This window comes from Myotis myotis, unplaced genomic scaffold (genome assembly GCF_014108235.1).
Source record: "Myotis myotis isolate mMyoMyo1 unplaced genomic scaffold, mMyoMyo1.p scaffold_m19_p_7, whole genome shotgun sequence".
NCBI classification, from domain to species: Eukaryota; Metazoa; Chordata; class Mammalia; order Chiroptera; family Vespertilionidae; genus Myotis; species Myotis myotis.
In genome coordinates, this window is record NW_023416379.1 from 60,364,009 (window position 1) to 60,383,321 (window position 19,313).

At 37.2% G+C, this 19,313-nt stretch overlaps 1 protein-coding gene across 10 annotated transcripts in view; it reads left to right on the forward strand.

Moving 5' to 3' along the window:
• The window catches only part of LOC118660241 (pleckstrin homology domain interacting protein), a 155,914-nt gene that overhangs the window by 82,952 nt on the left and 53,649 nt on the right, over window positions 1-19,313 (forward strand). For 8 of the 10 annotated variants that reach the window (XM_036317432.1, XM_036317435.1, XM_036317441.1 and 5 more), the window contains 6 exons: window positions 2,691-2,819; window positions 4,005-4,230; window positions 11,693-11,830; window positions 13,799-13,982; window positions 17,749-17,866; window positions 18,931-19,071. In XM_036317432.1, coding sequence (XP_036173325.1) covers window positions 2,691-2,819; window positions 4,005-4,230; window positions 11,693-11,830; window positions 13,799-13,982; window positions 17,749-17,866; window positions 18,931-19,071 — 936 coding nt within the window. The remainder of the gene's footprint in view (window positions 1-2,690; window positions 2,820-4,004; window positions 4,231-11,692; window positions 11,831-13,798; window positions 13,983-17,748; window positions 17,867-18,930; window positions 19,072-19,313) is intronic. The other 2 variants (XM_036317433.1, XM_036317434.1) reach the window with 2 other exon arrangements.

Below are 19,313 nucleotides of genomic sequence, written 5' to 3' on the forward strand. Positions count from 1 at the left end.
GGTAGAGAGGATATTTTTTTCTTTCGGTTTTTAAATACAAACCTCATTGCTTTCTCATTACACATATGTATTCAATAGTGCATAAATTTTTTCTTTGAGAATTCTTATAAATGCTTTTACCCCAGTTTAAGAAGATAAAATTATTTTCAGCGAGAAATATTTAACTTTTTTTGTTTGTTTGTTTTCTTAGTTAATCATAGCATAGATAATAAAAACAGCTAGGGTATATTTAGTATATAGAAAAGTAAAATATTTTCCTTATTTCATATTAACTGAAAAGCCTTGTCTACATTTTGTAGTTATGGGTGTTGGTTAACTGAGGAACCATGACTAAATATAAATTTGGCATTTTAATAAGGTCATGGCACCTTTTCTAATTGGTTCATGAGTAGTGCATATTCTTTTAATGCCTTCTTTAATGACTAAGATTAATCCAAATACATTTTAATGTATTTTACCTATTTTTTATTTTATTGATTGTACTTTCATTTTCTTCATATAAAAATCACTTTGAAGTTATGTAGATGCCTTGCACACACAAAAGTGATACCATCCTGCCATATTAACAATGGCATGTGATATATCAGAAATTTCGTGGTCTTCAATTAGATTGCTATTTTTTTTCTTTGCTTTTTTTGAGCTTTATATGTTCCGTGTCTCCCAGGTACTTTTTAAAGATCTATGAAGTGTAAATGTGGCAACATTGGTAGATAGCAAGGTTATAGGTGAATTAATTCTCAAACCACTACCCCTCCTCCCCACAAAAAGAAAAAACTATAGAGCAAGATTGCCTAAACATCACATGAAGGCTATCCTTTGGCATTGCTGAGTCAGATTTCTTTCAAATCTCTTTCTCACTTTTATGTTCTTAGAATTGTAAATTTAGACTTACAATTATGAGTATATTTATGAAGTAGTTGCTTTTTTTGTTTTCTCTTTTTTGAAAATTAATGAACCAAGATAAATAAAACATCTAATAACACATGGCCAAGGCAGTTTCTACTCTTTTATCTTTACTTGTTTTATGTAAAATTCTTTTTAGAGGTAAACTTTGCTGATGTGGTTACTTATAACAGTTCGTTTAACTTTTTATTTGGAAAAAAAATTGGGGCTTGAATTCGGACATTTCTGCTTATAATCTTTCAGTTTTGGCAAATAGTAAGTTATATAGCTAACAGTGCCTTTATGTTAACTTGGGGAAATATATTCTTTCTCATTTTTAAAAAGTTTTCAAGGATTTGGTATCAGTTTCCTTCCTCTGCTGTCTTACCCTCCAACTTTCTTCATAACCAAGATATGGTTCTGTTTCAGATAGGATTCATTTTCTTGCTTTTATGGTAAATCTTTAAGTGTAGTAGACATTAGATACATTCAAGTTCACTAATTTCCTTTTGTATGATTACGTTTTGAGGAAAGTTATTCTTCTTTTCCATTATTATTACTATCCAAAATAGCATTAATAAATACCAGTGGGCTCATTCCTTCTTTTCAGCAAGCTAAAGGGAAAACTTTTATTTTGTTTTTGAGGCATTTCCATTTGTGGTATCTAAATGTATTAGGGAGAGCCCTTCTTTTTAAAGTAAAGTTTTCTCTTTTGACCAAAATGTAAACTTTCCTTAAGAAATCTACTATTCTTCTAAATTTTAATTTCACTTCTGTATTTGCTGAACTGAACATTTATCCCTATGCCATATTTTTAACACTAAAAAAAGAAAGTTACCACTTCTCTCTTTTCCAAGCGTTACTTGGGATATCGGAATAATACTAATAAAATTCAATTTGTTCTAGATCAGTGGATACCGGAACAGAGAGGAGGTGTTTCTTACCTGATAAAGTGTGTGTGTTCCGATTCTGCTAATCCAGAAATCCAATCTCATTTGTTTAAAATCATCCTTAGTTGTTATTTGTTAGGGAGTCAACTCCCTATTTTGATTTTTTTCTGAAATTCAGTCCCTAGATGTGCTTTAGATAGGGTAGAATTTTTACCTCTTTCAGAACACTGCTAAAGAAGTTTTCAACTGGAACATAGTCTGAAGAAGCACTGAGAGCAAAAAAATTCAGAGTGGTGATTGGCCACCTCTGTTTGATTGACAGGTTGCAGGGAGAAACCCATTCGTTCTGGATTAATGGAACTGGAAAGCAGAAAACAATTATCAGGTAAAAAAAACCTTTTCTTTAACCTTTGAAATTCACCATTTAAAATATGAGTCAGACCATCAAGGGAATTTATTACCAAAAGGAAAAATAATTAGTGTTTCATGAGCAGTCATCTTTGGCTACTACTTCCAAGAGTTACCAAGAAAAAGAAAGCTACGGTTACTACACATTGTCAGCCTTTGCCGAAAGGACTTGATTAAATGCAGATAAGTTGAAAGCGTGTAAAGAGCAATTGTGTTTTAAGTCTGGGTTAAAGACATGAAGCAGAAATCTATGGGTGGGGGAGATTGGTGGTATTTTATTTCCTGAATTGTGTTTGGTCTATGGATAAATAGAACAATTTGGTTTTCAGAGCTTTAATCTGGCACTTTTCATGAATATTCACAAGTTTTGTTACTATACTGTGTTTGTTATACTTATTTACTTTACTAGGATGTATACTTATATATCATCATAAAATTCTAGTAACAATAGTGACCAGTTCTTTATTTTTTTAATGGCAATTTTCTGATTACTGGTTAAATACATTTCAGATTGAAGGCCAAGGACATGGTGCAGTATTTGACTGCAAATGCTCTCCTGATGGACAGCATTTTGCATGCACGGACTCTCATGGACATCTTTTAATATTTGGCTTTGGCTCCAGTAGCAAATATGACAAGGTAGGGTATAATGACTATATATCTTCTTTCTTTTAATCCCTGGATGTTTAGTGGTTGTATTTGGGGCAGGGGGTGAGAATCATTTATGCTTTCAACATATTTGAAGAATATTTCAGCAAAAAGAAGAGCCATATTTTAAATAGTCTAGAGATTTATGTTTTGGAGAGAAGGGTGAAGACAATAGTTTTTAAATCTTTTCTATAATAGATAATAATAATTATATGTTACTTAAATAAGTAAAAATAGAGTCTTTATATTTCAGAAGGAAGAACTTTATACTTAATTAGCCTTCAAGAACAGTCTAGATTGTAGTCTTAAAATTGGAGTATATAAACTGGGGATGGGCGATATTATCCATAAAAGGACTTGAAATTATGTAAAACATTTTATTTGTATGGATAATATGCTTTTATCTGGGGTACAAATTTGTGGCTTTCAAATGTGTGCCATACTGATGGTAGCTAATCTTTTTAAATAATTAAGACTCTTAAGATGAGTGACTAAAATTGCTTCTGCAGTAGGGTGGTATAAAAGATTATCATAAAAATTGCATAGCTCATGGTTTAGTTTAAGACGTTCCAAATTGTCCAATAAAAATGTTGATGTTACAGATGTCTCAAGCATGAGTTCATATTAATAATTTATATTTCAGAAATTTAAAAAAAATGCTTAACTCTTGAAAATTGGATAATGTTAAATTTTTATATTAACATTATATAAACCCTATTCACTGTATACTTAAGGATTTTCTTAAATTGTATAAGTGATGTCATTAAAGAGTTGAATTCTAAGAATAAATTCATTGAATGCTTACCCTTTGTAAAAAATGCTAAAAAATAATTTAAAAAGTAAGATAGGGTGTGGTAGCTCTGTGAAAGTTATAGTACTGCTGAATGATTTATGCCTAGATTTGACTTCATCATGTAATTTGAAATTATATTAGCTATCTTTTCAGTCTCTTTCTTGTTTCAGAGAAAATTCAAAGTAGCTACTTTTCTGATTATAAAATTCAGTGTAGAAAATATAAAGACTTATTTACAATTCAAAAAAAGAATATTCTTTTATATTGCTCTTAATATGATTTATGGTGGACTGTTTGCTTTCTATTAGAAATTTATAATGATAAATTTTATTCTTCCGATAAAGTTTATTCTTCCAATCTTTTATCATCCTTTCTTTTTAAAGATAGCAGATCAGATGTTCTTTCATAGTGATTATCGGCCCCTTATTCGAGATGCCAACAATTTTGTGTTAGATGAACAGACTCAGCAAGCACCACATCTTATGCCTCCTCCTTTTTTGGTTGATGTTGATGGTAACCCTCATCCATCAAGGTATCAGAGATTAGTTCCTGGTCGTGAAAATTGCAGGGAGGAGCAGCTCATCCCTCAGATGGGAGTAACTTCCTCAGGTAAATGTTCATTTTCATAGACAACCAAATTTTTCTTTTCCTACTGAAATTTTATAAAATTATTAATTGGGTAACACTCTGTTTTGAACATATGAGAAGTAAAATGATTTTCTGTACTTCCCTAAAGTTTTTTGAATAATGCTTTTGAATAATGTTTAAGAATTGTAAGGTAATTAAGGAACATTGAAGGTTTAAAACAATAATTTGATCTATATCCATTAACCTCCGGGGACTAATAAGTTAAGTTCCTATATTTGATATGAGATGAGTCAACTTACTTATTCATTCAGCAACATAAATTGAGAATATCCTCTGTCCCTGACACCTGCTAAGCTGTGGTATTCAGTAATCACAGTTGTAGACAGATACATGGTTAAAAATTGTGATAAACCTTATGAAGGGGGTAGTAATAGTGTGATTTGAGAGACTAAGATTAGATAGTCTATTCCTATTGAAGATTGTTTAAGTGATCAACTTTTATTTATTGAATTGATTTTTTTTTTTTTTTTTTTTTTTTTTTTTTAGTGAGGGAGAGAGAAGGAGGAGAGAGAAATTCATTAATTGGTTGCCTCCCCTCCGTGCCCCTATTGAGGATTAAACTGGAAACTCTGGGTATATGCTCTGACCAAGAATTAAACCCGCCACCGTTTGGTATGGGATGATGCTCCAACCAACCGAGCCATATACCAGCCAGGGCAAAAGTGATCAACTTTTAGAAGTTTATATGTAAGATAGGGATGAAAAATGTTGAGAGCTATTATAGTGATGTAATGAAGGTGAATATTAAATGAGTTACGAAATTGGAGTTTAAAAGTCTATAGACACCGTCTTCCACCCTTTTGACAAGAAACAGCACTAATTTATGAAGTGAAAATAATGGACTCTATAAAGAAGGTTAAAGCCAGGTTTGATATTATGAATCATTCTGTTATATTTTAGAGTAGAAAAATGTTTGTTAGATATTTTAAGTTCTTGACTCTAGAATAACAGACAAGTAGATTTAAAGGACATATATGAGATATAATCTACACTAATAAAAGACAAACATTCAAATTGACCATACCTTTGCTATGTCTTAAGCCACGCCCACCAGCCAATCAGAGCAAATTAACCCAACCAAGATGGCGGCCAGCAGCCACGGAGCTGGAGCGAGCAGGAGGCTTTGTTGCCCCAGTGATGGAGGAAGCCAAGCTTCCCACCTGCTGCGGCCAGCTCTGAGCTCAACTCAAGGCAACGAAGTTTCAATTAGAGAACATAAATAAACCCCAGATACCTGCTTTCAACCGGCTTTGGCCACGGAGCTGGAGCGAGCAGGAGGCTTGGGTTTCCCCTGGTGATGGAGGAAACCAAGCTTCCTGCCAGCCCTGGCTGGCTCTGAGCTCCACTCAAGGCTACAAAGTTTCAATTATAGAAGGTAAATAAATCCCAGAATAAACAGAAAAAAAAAGAAGAAAAGGAGAGGCTGGGAGCTTCTGTCGCCAGGGGGTTTGGCCAACCTGAAAACGGCCTCAGCCCCTCACCCAGACTGACCAGGCACCCCAGTGAGGACCCCCCACCCTAAAGGGGGTGTAGCCAGCCTGAAAACAGCCATCAGCCCCTCACCCAGACTGGCCAGGCACCCCAGTGGGGTCCCTCACCCTGAAAGGGGTATGACCAGCCTGAAAACAGCCAACAGCCCCTCACCCAGGCTGGCCAAACCTCCATGGGGTGAGCTTCCCAACAGAGAGGGGCTTGACCAGCCTGCAAACAGTGATCCATCAGCCCCTCATCCAGGCTGGCCAGGCACCAAGTGGGGACACCCAACCCTGAAAGGGATGTGACCAGCCTGCAAACACCCATCAGCTCCTCACCCAGTCTGGCCAGGCACCCCAGTGGGACCCCCACCCTGATCCGGGACACCCTTCAGGGCAAACCAGCCGGCCCCCACCCTTGCACCAGGCCTCTATGCTATATAATAAAAGGGTAATATGCAAACAGCAGAACCACTGGGAATGACTGGTCACTATGACACACACTGACCACCAGGGGGCAGATGCTCAATGCAGGAGCTGTCCCCTGGTGGTCAGTGCGCTCCCACAGGGGGAGCTCTGCTCAACCACAAGCCAGGCTAATGGCTGCCAGCACAGTGGTGGTGGCGGGAGCCTCTCCCACCTCCTTAGCAGTGCTAAGGATGTCCGACTGCAGCTTAGGTCTGCTCCCTGTTGGTAAGTGGACATCGCCCGAGGGCTGCTGTACTGCCAGAGGGATGTCTGACTGCCAGCTTGGGCCTGACACCTCCCCACCCCCCAGGGAGCAGGCCTAAGCCAGCAGGTGAACATCCTCCGAGGGGTCCCAGACTACAAGAGGGCATAGGCCTGGCTGAGGGACACACCCCCCCCCCCCCCCGCCCCTCCAGGGCACAAATTTTTGTGCACCGGGCCTCTAGTTTATAATAAGTAACTTAAGTAATGAATTCAGATTCTATAGGCAGCATAGAAAAAACTATTTCATTGCATTGTAGAGCACCCACTTATTTTTCTTAAAGGATTGGTCATGAAATTTCATGAAGATAAACATATTACATAGGAAAGACTGCTTTTGTAACTATACATACCCACTCAGGATGAAGGCTGTGGAGAAACATGAATGAAGTAGTCCCTGCTGCCACTTGTAGAGCGTAGTACAATCCAGCAGACCTGAGTATCTGGAGTATGTGAAATTAAAATGTCTCAATACAGAGACACAGCATGGCTGGGATTTTAGGCATAAGGAAATGAGGAAATGATTCACTTATTAAAATTTTAGTGCTACTAATTAGTGTGATTACTTTTTTCTTCATTTAACTTTTTATAAAGGGCTTTCATTTAATCCTTATATCTATGGTATCTCAATCCTAAAAGTTTAGAAAATGAAAACAAGAGTCTATCTTGTCCGAGTTAAAGTATATGAAATCATAGGGACTCAAACTCAGCTTGACTTCCAGTCAATTGTTTCTTCCATACTAAGCTGACGTTGCTGTAAAAAGTAGACTTGATTTTGAAAATGAAATAGACACTGGCTATCAGTACAGGGCCACAAGAGAACCCATAGCAATAATTGTGGCTTCAAAGTGAATCACAGAATTTTTAAGTGTTCTAGGTCATAGAATTCAGGTTAAACATTATTTATTTCATTAAGAGTTTAAAAATACAAAAACAGAACAAAAGAATTGTTTATTTTTTATATATTTTTAAAATTTATTTTTATATGATTTTAGAGGGAAAGAGGAAGAGAGTGAGAGAGAGATACTAACATCATTGATGAGTGAGAATCACTGACTGGCTGCCTCCTGCACAGCTTCCACTGGGGATACCCAGGCATGTGCCCCGCCTGGGAATTGAACCATGACCTCCTGGTTCATAGGTTGATGCTCAACCACTGAGCCATGTGAGACAGGCAGTAATATTTTTTTTTTAACTCAGCATTATTATTATTTTTTTTTTATTGCTTAAAGTATTACAAAGAGTATTACATGTCTCCTTTTTTTTCCCCCATGCTTGACAATCCCCTGGCCTCCCCTACCCCCCTGTGTCTTATGTCCATTGGTTATGCTTATATGCATGCATACAAGTCCTTTGGTTGATCTCTTACCCACCCCCCTCCTGCCCTCCCACCCTCCCCAGCCTTCCTGCTGTAGTTTGACAGTCTGTTTGAGGCAGCTCTGCCTCTGTATCTATTTTTGTTCATAAGTTTATAATGGTCTTTATTATCCATAAATGAGTAAGATCATGTGGTATTTTTCCTTCATTGACTGGCTTATTTCACTTAGCATAATGCTCTCCAGTTCCATCCATGACGTTGCAAATGGTAAGAGTTCCTTCTTTTTTACAGCAGCATAGTATTCCATCGTGTAGATGTACCACAGTTTTCTAATCCATTCATCTACTGATGGGCACTTAGGCTGTTTCCAGATCTTAGCTATGGTGAATTGTGCTGCTATGAACATAGGGGTGCATATATCCTTTCTGACTGGTGTTTCTGGTTTCTTGGGATATATTCCTAGAAGTGGGATCACAGGGTCAAATGGGAGTTCCATTTTTAGTTTTTTCGGGAAACTCCATACTGTCTTCCATAGTGGCTGCACCAGTCTGCATTCCCACCAGCAGTGCACGAGTGTTCCTTTTTCTCTACATCCTCTCCAGCACTTGTCGTTTGTTGATTTGTTGATGATAGCCAGTCTGACAGGTGTGAGATGGTAGGTACCTCATTGTTGTTTTGATTACATCTCTCGGATGATTAGTGACTTTGAGCATGTTTTCATATGTTTCTTGGCTTTCTGAATGTCCTCTTTTGAAAGGTGTCTGTTTAGTCCTTTGCCCATTTTTTGATTGGATTGTTTATCTTCCTTTTGTTAAGTTGTATGAGTTCCCTATAAATTTTGGAGATTAGGCCCTTATCAGATATGACATTGGCAAATATGTTTTCCCACACAGTGGGTTTTCTTGTTGTTTTGTTGATGGTTTCTTTTGCTGTGCAGAAGCTTTTTATTTTGATGTAGTCCCATTTGTTCATTTTCTCTTTAGTTTCAAGTGCCCTAGGAGCTGTATCGGTGAAGAAATTGCTTCGGCATATGTCGGAGATTTTGTTGCCTTTGGATTCTTCTAGTATTTGTATGGTTTCCCGTTGTATGTTTAAGTCCTTTATCCATTTTGAGTTTATTTTTGTGTATGGTGTAAGTTGGTGGTCTAGTTTCATTTTCTTGCATGTATCTGTCCAATTTTCCCAACACCATTTATTGAAGAGACTATCTTGACTCCATTGTATGTTCTTGCCTCCTTTGTCAAATATTAATTGAGTGTATTGGTTGGGGCTGATTTCTGGGCTCTCTATTCTATTCCATTGATCTATATGCCTATTCTTGTGCCAGAACCAGGCAGTTTTGAGAACAGTGGCTTTGTAATACAGCTTGATATCTGGTATTGAGATCCCACCTACTTTGTTCTTTCTCAGGATCGCTGCAGCTATTCGGGGTCGTTTTTTATTTCAGATGAATTTTTGGAGAGTACGTTCTAGGTCTGTGAAATATGCCATTGGTATTTTAATGGGAAGTGCGTTGAATTTATAGATTGCTTTGGGCAGTATGAACATTTTAATGATGTTGATTCTACCAGTCAACTCAGCATTTCTAACTAAATTTCTATTTGAAAATCTAGATCTATAATAATATTTATTTTTGAAAAATATCTGTCGTACTAGGTAAAAATAGATGGTGGCTATTGTAATAAAAAATTGACTCTAATGCACTTTGTTATATTTACTCTGAACAATACACTTTAAATGTGTTTCTTCAATTGTAAACTTGAGCTATGTAAAATTACTCATGGTTATTTATACATGAGATGTTTTGCTAGCAGCATACCAGGAAAGAAGCATCCATAGGCATTTTAACAGTTACCTCTTTCTTCTTTTACCACTTTCTATCTTTGTGACCTTGGACAAATTATTTTATCCCATTGATTTTTATTTTTCTCTTATTTTATAACATTATAAGCGTAATACATGTATCCCTTTCTTTATATCTTCATTACTATACTTTAAAATATATATACGTGTGTGTGTGTGTGTGTGTGTGTGTGTGTGTGTGTGTATAGATAGATAGATATATTTATATATATATAAAATCCATTTCAGAGAGGAAGGGAGAAAGAAGTGAAAACATCATTGATGAGAGAAAATAATTGATTGGTTGCCTCCTGCATGCCCTGCTGTTGGGGATAGAGCCAGCAACCTGAGTATGTGCCTTGACTGGGAATCGAACTATGACCTTCTGGTTCATAGGTCAGTGCTCAACCACTGAGTCACACCAGCCAAGCATTAATACTTTTTTACTGTAAGATACCTTTTGTGTCTTCTTTTCCTAGCCCATGTTAAAAGTTTGATCTCATCAAATATTCTCTTCTATATCTTCATACCTCATATTGATTGCTCCCTTCTCAAGTCTCATGTCAGTGCTTTCCTATATCTCATGATACTTAAACATTTTTTATTCATTGAGCAGGATTGAACATATTTATATATCTAGCTTTGTGCTAGATTTAGAATTAGAATATTAAAATAAATAAGTCAATCCAGGCTTTTGAGGAACCCATGCTTTTGGGCATCCTTTCTGTATTGGGCTGAACACTTGAGATATAAATGTACATATTGTTTGATTAAATGAAAGAGAATAACAGCTAATTTTTTCAGAGATGGTTTGGGAAGATTCCACAAATGAAATGTCATGAAGATACCATTTTAGTTGGTGCTTAAAGGATAAGATAGTGATAATCACGTGTATACTTGAAGTGAAAGTATTATGGTCAAAGCATAAAGATGTTTATCCCATAAGAGTAAGAGTCAAGTAGTTGCATATGGTACAGGTGAGAGTTGATGCTGGAAAAGTAGAGTGGGTTAAAACACATTAAGTTCCCTCCTACCTCAGAGTCTTTCCATCGACTCTTAGCCTTCTATCTGGAGTGTTCTTATTCTACCTCCTCACAAGGATTACTAATTCTTCTTTAAGTGTTAGGTCAAGTGCTGCATTGTCAAGGAGGGCTTCTTTGACTTTTGTGACTCACCATAGTATCATATCCCTTTCCTATTTTCTCTTTCTAATCATCTTTATTTAAACCTTTTTTACAATCTGTATCTATGTATGAGTTTATTGTTCAATTTCCCCATTGGATTGTCAGCTTCCTGAAGGTCAGGGACCTTGATGTTTCTTTTTTTTTTTTTTTTTAAAGGTGACTAACTATTTTTTTAAAAATATATTTTATTGATTTTTTACAGAGAGTAAGGGAGAGGGATAGAGAGTTAGAAACATCGATGAGAGAGAAACACCAATCAGCTGCCTGCTGCACACTTCCCACTGGGGATGTGCCCGAAACCAAGGTACATGCCCTTGACCGGAACCGAACCTGGGACCCTTGAGTCCGCAGGCCGATGCTCTATCCGCTGAGCCAAACTGGTTAGGGCCTTTGATGTTTCTTATTCACCACTGGATCCTCAGTTCTTTGGCATAGTCCCTAGCACATAATAGACACTAAAGAATTTGTTGAATAATTAACCTGTAAAGATTTTTTTTTTTTTTTTTAGAAAGTAGGTAATCAGATTTGCCTTTAAAAAAACACACACACACAACTATGATCTCTAAGATGAAGTCCTGTTATATAACTTTATTTATTTTGGTTTTCTCACTTGCAAATTAGAGTTAATCATACATATTAAATGATTATATGAGTGCCCTAATCATGATAAACACTCAGATATCCTCATCATTTCAATTTTCAATAGATTAAGATTGATGGGGACATGTTTCCATTTACTCCCATCATTTACTGTTGATCATTTTAGGTGTTCTCAAGCAAAATTTACGTTTACTTCTAGACTCAAAGTGAGGTAAATGAGTGAAATGGTTTGAATAGTTGACTAAAGTATTCTTAGCATTTCGTGTCTTATTACATAGGACTGAACCAAGTTTTAAGTCAGCAAGTGAATCAGGAGATCAGCCCACTGGACAGCATGATTCAAAGACTACAACAGGAGCAAGACCTGAGGCGTTCTGGTGAAGCAGGTGTCAGTAATACCAGCCGTTTAAGTAGAGGTAAGATGTGATGCTCTTAAGTGAAATATTAAAGACCCAAAACAGTCTATATTTTTAACAGTAGAGACGAGATTAAACAAATTATTGTACATCTATAAAATGAAATACTACGTGCCAAAATGATAATGTTTTTGAAAAATATTTAATGACCTAAGAAAATGTTCCTAATGTAAGGTTTTAAACAGTAGATAAAATTTTTAATATGTATATTCTTCCAAATACCCCATAATAATCATGTAGAACTTAGAAAACTTTCAAAATAAAAATAAATGTTATTCAGTAATTTATAAAATGTATTCAGAGCCACATTCTCAAACAACTAATCACTTTGTTGTATATGATTAAACTTTAAGAGAAAAGTTAAAGCAAATTTATGAACCATAAGTGTCCTTGGGTTTGTCTGTTTTTGCTTTTTATATCATTACTAGAGGCACGGTGCACAAAAATTTGTGCACTCGGGGGGGGGGAGGGGGGGTCCCTCAGCCCAGCCTGTGCCCTCTCGCTGACTGGGACCCCTTGGGAGATAACGACCTGCTGGCTTAGGCCTGCTCCCGGGTGTCAGAGGGCAGGCCCAATCCCTAGGTGCAGCCCCTGGTTGGGCTCAGAGCAGGGCCGATTGGGAGGTTGTGATGCCACCCTCAGTCATGCTCAGGGTAGGGCCAATTAGGGGGTTGGGGCACCGCCCCCTGTCACACTCAAGGCAGGGTCAATGGGGAGGTTGCAGCACCACCCCCTGTCACGCACAGAACAGGGCCAATCAGGGGGTTGGGGTGCTGCCCCGTCACACACAGAGCAGGGCCCATCAGGGGGTTGGGGCACCGCCCTCTATCACCCACAGAGCAGGGCCCATCAGGGGGTTGGGGCGCCGCCACTCTCACACTCAGGTCAGGGCCGATGGGGAGGTTATGGCTCTACCCCATCACACACAGAGCAGGGCCCGTGGGGGGGGGGGGGGTTGGGGAGCTCCCCCCTATCAGGCACAGAGCAGGGCTGCTCGGGGGTTGGGGCCCCGCCCCCTGTCACACACAGAGCCGCAGGGCGATCAGGGGGTTTGGGCGCTGCCCCCTGTCACACTGATCCCGGTGCCAGGAGGCCTCTCGGCTCCGCTGATCCCCGTGCTGGGAGGCATATTACCCTTTTACTATATAGGGTAGAGGCCTGGTGCATGGGTGGGGCCAGCTGGTTTGCCCTGAAGGGTGTCCTGGATCAGGGTGGGGGTCCCCACTGGGGTGCCTGGTCAGTCTGGGTGAGGGGCTGAGGGCTGTTTTCAGGCTGGGAGTGACTGAAGTTCCCAACCGCTCCTTTTTTTCTTTTTTTTCTTTTTTTATTCTCGGCCAGCTTTACCTTGAGGCTTGGCTCCAGCTCTTAGGCCTGCCTCCGTGGCTGAAAGTAGGTTTCTGGCCTTTGCTTACAATGTTGCGAATCTGCTGGCTGAAGTCAGGCGGTATTTGTTACAATGTTTCTTAAACTGCCGACTCAGAGGCCTGCAGCTGCAGGCAAGGAACGTTTGTTTCCTCCAACAATCCTCCGTCACTGAGGCAAGCAAGCCTCATGTTAGTTTCAAGCTGCCTGGCTGCCGGCCGCCATCTTGGCTGACAGTTAATTTGCATATCTCGCTGATTCGCCAATGAAAAGGGTAGCGGTCGTACGCCAATTACCATGTTTCTCTTTTATTAGTGTAGATCCCCAAAATACATGGTGAGCATTTTTAAAAGTAATTATTTTACATCTTCGGGCCTTAATAGTCAATACTTACGACTGTTAGATATGTTTATTAACATATCTAATCAACTGAATAACTATGTTTTATTTTCATTAAACTTTTGCCCGTGGTTAAGTTCCTGATTTGGTAATTTATTATTTGCCACAATATGAAGTTTCATGTGGAAGTTAGTGCAGGGTTTTTTTTTCTATTATAAGTTAATGGAGAAGTGTCTCTAAACATAACTTACTATATTTTTTACTAAGGTTCTGTAAGCTCTACCTCAGAAGTTCATTCACCTCCAAATGTTGGGCTAAGGCGGAGTGGACAGATTGAAGGAGTACGGCAAATGCACAGCAATGCACCAAGAAGTGAAATAGCCACAGAGCGAGATCTTGTAGCTTGGAGTCGAAGGGTGGTAGTACCTGAGCTTTCAGCCGGTGTAGCCAGGTAAGTGGAGTTGTGGATTCTTATGTACCCCAGTTGTCTGTGTTTATTTTTAATTATAGTCTTAAAAGTACCTTTTAAGCACTGTAATTTATTTTAAATTTATCTGAAGAGCTAGTCTTTTAAACTAATTGTAAAAAATTTAATACATGTTTTTTTCTAGAATGAGTCATGTAAAGGATATGAAGGGAAGATGTGTTAGGGTGAATGGGGGAAATAATAAATTTGGATTAACTAAATATGAAATTTATTGACTAGCATATTTAAATCTTAACCTGTATTATTTCATTGTAGCTTAAAACACTCCAGAAATTTGTTGTAATTAAATTTTCGATGGATTTTATTCATTATTCGTATCATTCACAGGCATAATGAAAATTACTTATTGGTAATACATTATATAAATATGTTTATATATTAAAATGATTCTTTTTTGTATTCGAGTATATTATACATGTATAAATTTAAAAGTATTGATTTGATATAATCTTTTTCTTGAGGCTCATGCTATAAGGGAACTTTAAAACCAGTTCTTGCCCTAACCGGTTTGGCTTAGTGGATTGAGCATCAGCCTGCGGACTGAAGGGTCCCAGGTTCAATTCCGGTCAAAGGCATGTACCTTGGTTGCGGGCACATCCACAGTGGGGGGTGTGCAGGAGGCAGCTGATCGATGTTTCTCTCTCATCTCTCTCATCGATGTTTCTAACTCTCTATTCCTCTCCCTTCTTCTCTGTAAAAAAATCAATAAAATATATTAAAAAAAAAATAAAACCAGTTCTTTTTTATTCCTTAGTAATTCATGAATGTGGTCCATCTGAATCCAGCAGACTACATACTCTTAATACTATACTATAAAAAAATGTGAAGATCAAAATGTGAATTTGATTTTAGGATTTTCTATTTCTTTTTTATTCTTACTGATTTCAGAGAGGAAGGGAGAGGTAGAGATAGAAACATCAATGATGAAAGAGAATCATTGATTGGCTGCCTCCTACACACCCCTTGCTGGGGATCGAGCCCGCAACCCCAGCATGTGCCCTTGACTGGAATTGAACCCAGGACCCTTCAGTCCATAGATCGACGCTCTATCCACTGAGCCAAACCAGCTAGGGCAAGATTTTCTATTTCTTAAAAAACTCGAAAGATGATAGTTATTTACAGACAGTCTCTTACGAATTTTTTTACTTTACAGTGGTGTGAAAATGATTTTCATTCAGTAGAAACCATACTTCAAATATTTAATTTTGATCTTTTCTTTGACTGGCGATATGTGGTATGATACTTGCTCATGATGCTGGTTGGGTAGTGGCAGTGAGTTGCAGCTCCCTGTCAGATAGGCAATCATGACAGTAAACCTCCTATACTCTTATGTTGCCAGTGTTTTTTTAGGGTATTATGTTCTGAGCATGTTTAAGGTAGACTGAGTTAAGTTGTGATTTTGGTTAGTTTAGGTGTATTAAATGCATATTTGATTTCCAATATTTTCAACTTATAATGAGTGTATCGGGACGTAACCTTATCTTAAGTTGAAGAGCATCTATGATTAAAATAAATACTTTTGAATGTGAATGTTTATATAGGAAATGCTTTTTTATTGGACAATACTTCAAATTTGTGTTAGGGTAGGATTAAATGTACACCTAAAGTATACATTTGAACAATAACTTTATCTGATGGAAAATATACCTGAATGTCTTTAATAAAAATTAACTTTCACTTTATTTTTAGTTGGATTCCTATCCACTTTTTAATTCTATTATTAGGGTTGGGGGGCTGGTAAGGTAATTGAAAATAAAAAAAAGAATAAAACAGGAAATCAGAATATTACTTTTTATAATTGATACAGCTGTGGCTTTATCTTGTATAAACAAGATAATGTGGCTTTTACTTGGCATTAAAGTGTGCTTTCTAATAAACTCCAATAACAGGTAACATTGAGCTTCTCAGTATTTCTCCCCATGGAGAAGCAGCTGATTTACTTATTTAAAATGCAGAGCAGAATATATAGATTGCTAAGCTGGCTTTTTCTTCCAGGAATTAGTTCACTTCTCCCCTTCTTAAAAACCTAAATATGCATTTACCAGTGCTTATCCTTTTGGGGATGTATACCAAAGGAATTAAAACTTATGTTCACACAAAAACATGAACATTGATGATATATTGCAGCTTTATTTGTAATAGCCAAAACCTAGAAACAATCCAGGTATGTTCTTCAATTGGTGTGTGTTTAAACAAACTGTGGTATATCCACTGCATGGAATACTACTTTGCTATAAGAAAAAGACATAGAGAACATACTAGTGATGGCTAGACATTGGGGGGAAAAAGGGCTAAGGAAGAGGAGATAAAGATAAATTATGATAATTAGAAGGGCACAACAAGTGATCTCTGGTGATGGATACATAAACCTATACATGTGGTACAAGTAATCACATTCTAACACAGGGGTGGGCAAACTTTTTGACTCGAGGGCCACAATGGGTTCTTAAACTGGACCGGAGGGCCGGAACAAAAGCATGGATGGAGTGTTTGTGTGAACTAATATAAATTCAAAGTAAACATCATTACATAAAAGGGTACGGTCTTTTTTTTTTTAGTTTTATTCATTTCAAACGGGCCGGATCCGGCCCGCGGGCCGTAGTTTGCCCACGGCTGTCTAACACCTATATACGCAAGTACAAGTAAAACTTGGGAGTTCTGAATATTGATGGATTGTATCAGTGTCAATATCCAGGTTGTGATATTGTACTACAGTTTTGCAAGATACTACCATGGAAAAAACTGGATAAAGGATAAAGGAATCTTATATTTCTTAAAATTGTATGTGAATCTACAGTTATCTCAATAAAAATTTTAATTTAAAAAACTACAAATAAATGGTTAAGAACTAACAAAAATTAAATCAAGGCTATTATTTTCATAAGATTTAAATTAACTCATTTTCCACTCAGAATTATGACCAGCTGCAAAAGAGATTTTGCAGTTAAGTAAAATGACATTAATGTACTCTAGTAAAAACAAAATTAACTTTATAGAGCTTTTCCAAATTTGAATGTTAACTCGCAGCTGTGAAATCTCCAGGAAAAATTATAGTTCTAAAACTTGAAAATTGTAAAGAATTAAAGTAAAAATCAAAATTTTGATTTTTGTCCTTGTGAGTTCAGGTTTCATGACATTGTAATTCACAATTAATGTTACTCAACGTTTTCTGTTGTACAATTTCAGCTGAATTCTGGATAGAGTTGAAGTTTTTCAGTAGATGAAGGCTGACTTGCCTTTCACTGGAAAGAATGTACTTCTTTCAGGGATTTGGGTTATGTTAGTTCAGCCAGAAGGTTCTGTTGTGCCTTTTCAATTTATTTTTATTTTAGGATTTTTAGCTATTTATTTGGCACAAAAGATTATCACAGCATAAGCCCTATACTGATGTAATATTTCCAACATAAATCCAATTTCTAACTCTAAAGAGCAGTTACCTTAGGAATATAATCATGTTCCCAGAACCTAATATTTGATTTGCCAACAAACATAGCAGAACCAGTAGTATCAAGTTCAAGTAGTCAGTCTATCTTTACCATGTTTCAGTCACCTAATGCCAAATGTACAGAGCACATAATCTATGAATATAAACTCAGAAATATTTATCATATGCCTCTCTAAAAGAAAAACATTAAGAGTAGCATTTCTTCTCTGACACCCAATACCTCTTTAGGTGAGAAATTAGTTGTAAAAATTCAAGATTAACATGTGGCTTTTAATTTTCTTTCAGTAGGCAAGAAGACTGGAGAACTGCAAAGGGAGAAGAAGAAATAAAGACTTACAGATCAGAAGAGAAAAGAAAACACTTAACTGCTCCAAAAGAGAATAAAACACCCACTGTCTCCAAGGTAAATAGTAATTACTTTTGATGTGTAATATTTTCTTTATAAATTCAGTAACCTTTTTAAGACCCTTTTGTAATAAAAAATGTCAACTTTTAAAATAAGATGCTTAATGAAGTAAAATTATTATAGTTATTTCTTGATTTCCTCATGTATTACCTATACTAATAAAGAGCTAATATTCTAATAGCCGGGACACTCTAATGCATAACGACCAGACCATTAGCATATTAGATGGGACCACCCTGAGCTGGGGAGGGCAGGGGTGAGAGCCCATAGTGCCCCAATCACCAGTCCTTTGCCACCCACCGCTCACACTCAGAGTGTCCCCTGGCCCACCTACCAGGGGAAGGAGCACAGTGCAGGAGGCTGGAGGCTTCCACGCTTTCCTCTGGCGCCATGAAGGGGCAGAGCCGCCGCGTTGCTCTGGAGACGGGGCAGGTACGCGCTTGTGACCAAGAATCAAGCAAGCGATTCTTCGGTGTGCAGGCCAACACTCTAACCACTGCACAACACCGACCAGGGCAGGTTTAAATTCTTACATTTATTAGGTTTTATTTCTGTCGCCATGTTGGACTTTCTTTTGGACTGTTGTCTTTTCATCTGACGCAGAACTTTTCCCACATTCTGTATTTAGAAGAAAGAAAGCTAGCCACCTGATATTCGAGTCTCATAGTGACATGGTAGTTTTGTGATCACCTTTTTGGTTTCTAGTTTGTCTTTATTAATATGCCTGACAGTCTGTGGTCCTCTTTCTCATATCTGTTTTATAGGTTTGGTTTTGTGTTGGTATGGGAGAATTCAATGTTAGGCTTGGTTTATTAGGAATCCTTAAATCCGTATTAGTTAATCAAAAGCAAGGTTTTTATAACATCAATTAGCAAGTGAATTTCAACATACACAAATCTGTGATTTTACTTGATATAATAAAATATTTGAACAGGTAGTCTAATCTAGTTTATGTAATATAAATATGTATGGATTTTTTATAATTAAGAAATACAACTTTTAAAGTAAAAAGTTAGCTCTTTAAGCATTCTGTAAATAAATTTAATTTACTTTTTCCCCAGAATCATGCTCATGAGCATTTCCTAGATCTTGGAGAATCCAAAAAGCAGCAGGCAAATCAACATAGTTATTGTACCAGATCTGCATTGGAAGAGATTCCTAGACCTTCGGAAGAGATAGAAAATGGCACTAGCTCTTCAGATGTAAGATCTCATTACATGCATAAATTTGTTTTCATTTTTACTTTTTTGAAAAAATATTACTTTCAATCTTCATATTTATTGATAAATTTATAGATGTAGCTCAAACATGGTATTTCTGGGCCTTATAATAATAGTGATAGCTTCCATTAGTGCTGAAGACCTGCTATGTATGTTCCAGGCATGGCACACATATGCATAATCTCAGATGCACAACACAAATTTGTATGAATTACTCTCATTTT